Source organism: Ziziphus jujuba, chromosome 3, assembly GCF_031755915.1.
Source record: "Ziziphus jujuba cultivar Dongzao chromosome 3, ASM3175591v1".
Taxonomy (NCBI): Eukaryota; Viridiplantae; Streptophyta; class Magnoliopsida; order Rosales; family Rhamnaceae; genus Ziziphus; species Ziziphus jujuba.
The window spans coordinates 28348815-28354814 of NC_083381.1; the positions used below are offsets into that span (position 1 = coordinate 28348815).

The 6000-nt window shown below is 26.9% G+C and overlaps 1 protein-coding gene across 1 annotated transcript; it reads right to left on the reverse strand.

The window, feature by feature from the left end:
* Positions 1-1450: 1450 nt before the first annotated feature.
* On the reverse strand, positions 1451-3483 carry LOC107423369 (probable glutathione S-transferase). The gene is made up of 2 exons (XM_016032917.4): positions 2891-3483; positions 1451-2230 (listed from the first exon to the last, which is right to left on the reverse strand). Exons 1-2 carry the CDS (start codon positions 3209-3211, stop codon positions 1889-1891), a joined length of 663 nt encoding a protein of 220 aa, XP_015888403.1. The 5' UTR covers positions 3212-3483; the 3' UTR covers positions 1451-1888.
* Positions 3484-6000: the final 2517 nt, after the last annotated feature.

Below are 6000 nucleotides of genomic sequence, written 5' to 3' on the forward strand. Positions count from 1 at the left end.
TGACTATATATATATATATATCATTATTGGTTTGATCATTTATCAGCTTCAACTTGCTTCATACTACAGCGAAGTCAGTTTTTTTTGATAGTTGATAACAACTTTTGGTTGATGTCAAGATGAAATAATGATCCTCTTTTTATCTTGCTATCCAAATTATTTTATAAATAATGCACTTGAATATTTTATTATTTGTAGTATTAAAGTTATAGGATATATTGCTAAAATCATCATATTGATTTGATATGAATCCAATCATATATATATATATATATATATGTCAATATTGTTCGTGTCATATATTAGCTTCAACTTGCTTCATAATATAGTGAAGTCCAATTTTTTTGACCGAAAGTCTTTGACATCATTTGGTCGATTCAAAATGAAATAAAAAAGGTCCTTTTATTCTGCTATCATATTGATTTTACAAACAATGCATTTGAATATTTTATTATTTTTAGTGTTAAAGTTATCCAGGAATATACAAGGATGCAGAGCTTGGATCGATCTGACTCTGTATAAGTAGATATTGTCTTTGTCATGTATTAACTTCAACTTGTTTCGTAATACAGTGAGGTCAGATTTTTCTGAAGCCTTTGATGATAACATTTCGTCGATTTCAAGATGAAATAAAGGTCCTTTCATTCTGCTATTATACTGATATATGTTACAAATAATGATTTTTTTTTCTTTTTTGACAAATTACAAATAATGCGCTTGAACATTTTATTATTTGTAGCCTATTAGAATTTTTTATATTATCCCAAGATTATGTAATTCAATATTTTGCAACTTTTATAGATTTGTCTTTCTATTTTTAAAAATTATCTGAAAATTCTATTTTTGATTCAGTATTATTCCCTCCATCAATCAAGTTGTGAAAACTTTACATGTATACATATTTTTAAATGTCCACTCAAATATCTATTCCTTTTTTTTTTTTTGGTTAAAATTTCTTTATTAAATTTGAAGTCTCCATGTTTTGCATGAATATTGATATTTCACATGAGACATTAACACAAAAGGAGGAAGAAAAAGATGGATTAAGAAAGAGAAAATAGAATGAAACTCATAAGTTTAGAGAAATTTTTGGTAAAATTAGAAATAACAATCAAGTGTTATAATACTTAGTTCAAGTTATGAAATGAGAGATCTTTTACACGCTTAATATGGTAGTAATATTTTCTACATATAAAAAAAAGGCAAATAAATACAAATATTTTTTTTCTTTAAAAAATTGTGTTAGTGGTGTCTAAACTTGTATAACCCTAAATGAACAATGACATAAAATATAAATAAATAGTGATTTTAATTTTCTACATTTTAGAGTCAAACCAACTCTTTATACTAAAAATCAAGATAAAGAATGAGTTGCAGATTTTATTTTTTCGATGATTGGCTCTTTAAAATAAAAAACATGTTATAAATAAAAAGTTCCTTGAATATGCTATCAATCCAAACCTTCAACAGAAACCAAAGTGTTATTTATTGTTGCTTAATCATAGTTTCTAACACGCAGACCAACTGCCTGACAAGAAATATTTCAAACAAAAACTCCATCACAGAAACAAACACCAAGGCATCATATAGGAAAAAGAAGGAAGAATGACAAACATAAAAAGCAGCACATGCAAAATATCAGTTTCATGCAGTTTCTTCATCTGTCAAGACCATAGTTTCATGCAGTTTCTTCATTTGTTGCGTAATTCTTGACACACTAAAAAGTATAGACCATAGTTTCTAGCAGCCAGATTAAAGTGCCTGACTAGAAATAGTTCAAACAAAAACTCCATCTCAGAAAAAACACATCAACTCAGCGTATAGGAAAAAGAAGAATGGATAAAAATTAAAAGCAACAGATGCAAAATATCAGTTTCAGGCAGTTTCTTTATTTGTCAAGACCATAAAACTTCCTTAGAAGCAGAACAAACTCAAGAACTTTTTCTCCATCAGGAAGAGTTTTGGAGACACTCTCCTTCTGCAGGCATCTCTTAACCCACGCTATAAGCTTAGGGCATTCGGCCTTGATGCTAAATTTTCCCAAAGTCTCATAGGCATAAAACCAGCTATAGTATGTGATCAGCGCTATGTCTACAAAACTAAATGTGTCACCCCCAAAGTATTGCTTCTCTCCAAGTTCTCCTTCTACCACCTTCAAAATATCAAAGAATTCTTTCTTGGGCTTCTCTTCTCCTTTTGTCTTCCATACTTTCGTTCCAGCACTATATATCTGCATTTTTATAAAGGGATTGCAAGGATACGTAGTGTAATTTAAAACTAGAAGTTGCAATATGTAAGATTAATTTACTAATTTAGACTATCAAATTCTTCAATATCTACACCCCCTTTTTGGTTTTCTCTGGAGAATATGCATTTAGTTGAGTGAAATCATGAAGGCTTTCTAAGATACGAGTTATGACTCTGACGATGATTGTAAAGTAGCATTAATTCTTGTTGTATAAATATTTCAAAACCGTATTTCAGATTCGAAAATATTACTTGTGAAGTTGATCAAATACTCATTCTCTACTTTAATTAGGCAAATTATAGATGCTGATTAGAGAGAGAATATTTTACAACTATTAAGAATAGAAAATAGAAAGATCAAATCTGCTTTATTATACATACATCAGAATGAATAGATTCACCATATTAGTCAATTAAAACCTATAGAAATTCGCCAGAGAATCAGATAAACAAGTTGGAAGCTCAAAAAGAAAAAAAAAGAAAAAAAAAGAAACGAAGAACTCTGTAAAATTCCCCTTTCGTTGCATAAAGATCTATTTATCAATGACAGAGAGTAAGAAATCAATGAGAATAATGTGTGTCACTCTGTGTGTGTGTGTGTATATGCATAATAATCCAAAAGGAATTAAGGATCAAAATTAACCTTCTTGTCAATGAAGTCCGCCCAGAACCTGGCGTGGGCTCTGTGGAAAGGATCAGAGGGCATCAATGGAGATCCAATATTCTTCCAAACTTCATCGATATACTCCACAATGATGAGGGATTCACAGATGGGTTTTCCATTGTGGATGAGAACAGGGACTTTCTTGTGAATCGGGTTCATCTGCAGAAGCAGTGGGCTTTTCTTGTGTGGCAAATCTTCTTCTCTGTACTCGTACTTGATTCCCTTCTCAGCCAAGGCTATTCTGACCCTCATGCCGAACATGCTTCCCCAGAAATCCAACAGAACCACCTCTTCCTCCATTGATGAACACCTCGATGTTGCAGATGTCTCAAACAGATAATGCTGAAGATAGTGAAGAACACGAGGATTAATAGCAAAATATCAAATGTGGGAGGGAAGAAGAGGATGATCTGAAAGTCTATGCTATGATACAATCGTCGGACTTTTGAATCCCAAACACCCCAACCCACCACCTTTTTTTTTTCTTTAAGTGAACTGAAAATTTTATATATAAAATTATAAATAATTTATACAAGTGGACAAAACATAGATCCAGATGTTTGTACAATTTTCCATTTTCTTCCCTTGTCTGCTGATTTTCCTTGATACAATACTAAGAGCATTTCCATGACTCTTTTTATTTTTGATAAATCTCTTTTTATTGTAACTGTTAAAAGCGGGTTTTAACTTTTTTAAAGACATTTCTAAATGATTGGAAAATCTTTTGATAAGATTGTAAAATTTTAAAAGACTCTCCATCCGTCATTTGTTTTTTAATAAATATTTATGGCTTTACTTATTTATGTATTTTAAAATATTTATTATTAATATTATTAAATCGTAAATTGAAATATAAATTGATTAGTTAAAATTATAAAACATTATCGAAATGGAATGTGTATCGTAAAATACATTTAAAAATTTTGAATCGAATAATATATTATAAATCAAAATATATCAAATTAATTTATCCATAAAAATAATAATAATAACAATAATAAATTATAATAATATTGATCTCATATTTATCAATTCTAATATAATTATTTATTTTAAATTTAATATCTAAATTTAAAATAATAGCTAGATCGGTGTAGAATAAAATTTTAATAAAAATTATTTTTTAAAAATAAAAAATATAATTAATTATAAATAGTACATTATAAATAAATTATATTCACATTTCATTTTATAATATTACTGTATATAATTACTTTTTATTCTATTATTTATTTAAAATATTAAAAAATTAGATTTGCACGTGGCTTGGCTTTAACATAATAAAAAAAAAAATAATATATCACAACAAGTGGGTCTCCCATCTTGTCAGAACATTAAAAAAATTAATAAAATTTCTTTACTATTCATCTTCATCTTCTTCTCTGCATCATCTTCTCTGTTTTTGCATGTCTTATCATCTAATTTTTTTAATAAACCATCTTCATCTTCTTCTCTTTTCCATCTTCTTAAATTATCATTTTTTTCTATTCTCTTTTCTTTTCCTTTTTCTACCTAAAATCAATTGAATAATGGAGAACAATATCATAAAGTTTGGAATCGGTGAATCGGCGATTCAATCGAATTGTACGATTCAATTGGACGAAATGTGTGATTCATCTGCAAACCGATTCAAACACACAGATTTGTATCACTTAACACCAATTTTGCTATGAAATGAATGATTCATCTCATGAATCATCCGTTTTTAATAACATTGTTTATTGCTCTATTTATTTATTTTAAATGTTATATTAGTGGCATGAGAATATGAGCTATATTAAATTAAAGAGTAGTTCTTTTCACAATTTAAGAAAAATAAATTCTTTTTATAATTTAAAAAAAAATTATACAGTATCGTTTTTTATATACTACTATTTAAATATATATAAAAAATATAAAATAATTTTATATAATATTTTTAATACATAAAATTATCACAAATCATAGAGTTTTAACTAAACCAAAAAATATGTTTTCTATTTTCCAACAAATTGCTCACAGATTAATCACAATTTCACTAAAACTCTTCACAACACTTTTGAACAAAATTAATAATCATAAAAATCGCACAAAGTATCTTTCCGATTAAAAAATTTTTAGACAATAAAAGATGTATTCGTTAAAGTATTTGATTTCAAAATTATGAGCATCTCTAAAGATATTCGGTTGTATATTTTTAAAACACATCCTGAGATATTCATATTTAAATATGTTCAATTGTATACTTCCAAATATATTTAAGATGTTCAAAATCACATATTTCTGTACATATTTGAAATATTCAATCCTATATTTCTGAATATAAATATGTTTAATTAGTAAATATCTTTAATAATAATTTTAAATGAGGTAAAAATATAAATTTATATAATGAAAAAAAAAAAACAAATTTAGCTTTATTTATTTGGATATCTAAATCAATTCTTTATATTAAAATGTAAAAATAAAGAATCCCATGAAACTCTTTTTTATGTGCTAATTATTTAAAATAAAGAATATGATATATTTAAAGTGACTATCGGGGATATTCTAAGGTAAAAAGTGGGTTTGACTCTCCATATATAAAGAGTCATATCCACTCTCTATACTGAATATTATATAATTTAATTTAATATTAAACAAATTTTCAAATCACTATCATATATTAATGATTAAGTTTTATCGTTTCTGTCTGTTAACATCTTTTTTAGTTTAAGTTCAAGTAAAAATAAAGAAATAAACATATTCAATACTCTAAAAGGCATAAGGCATCGTAAAACAGGAGGTTAAGCCTCAAGCTTTAGGAGCTTTGATGTGAAAATGAAGTTTCACTATTATATTATTATAACTATTATAAGTGTCTGTTTAGCGGAATTTTTTTTGGAGTCAAAACTCTACTTGAAGGTTAAAAGTTCTTTTATTAAAAAATAAAGATGTTTAAAAATAGTCAACAAGCACTTGTTGACAAACAAAACAGCTTTTTTAAACTATTTTAGAAAAGTCCAAATTTTGTACTTCTTTAAAAAAAACTCTTCGTTTTAGCTTATATAGAAATTCAATAAGTATTTAATGTAGCCTTTTTAACTTATATGAAAACTCATTAAGCATTT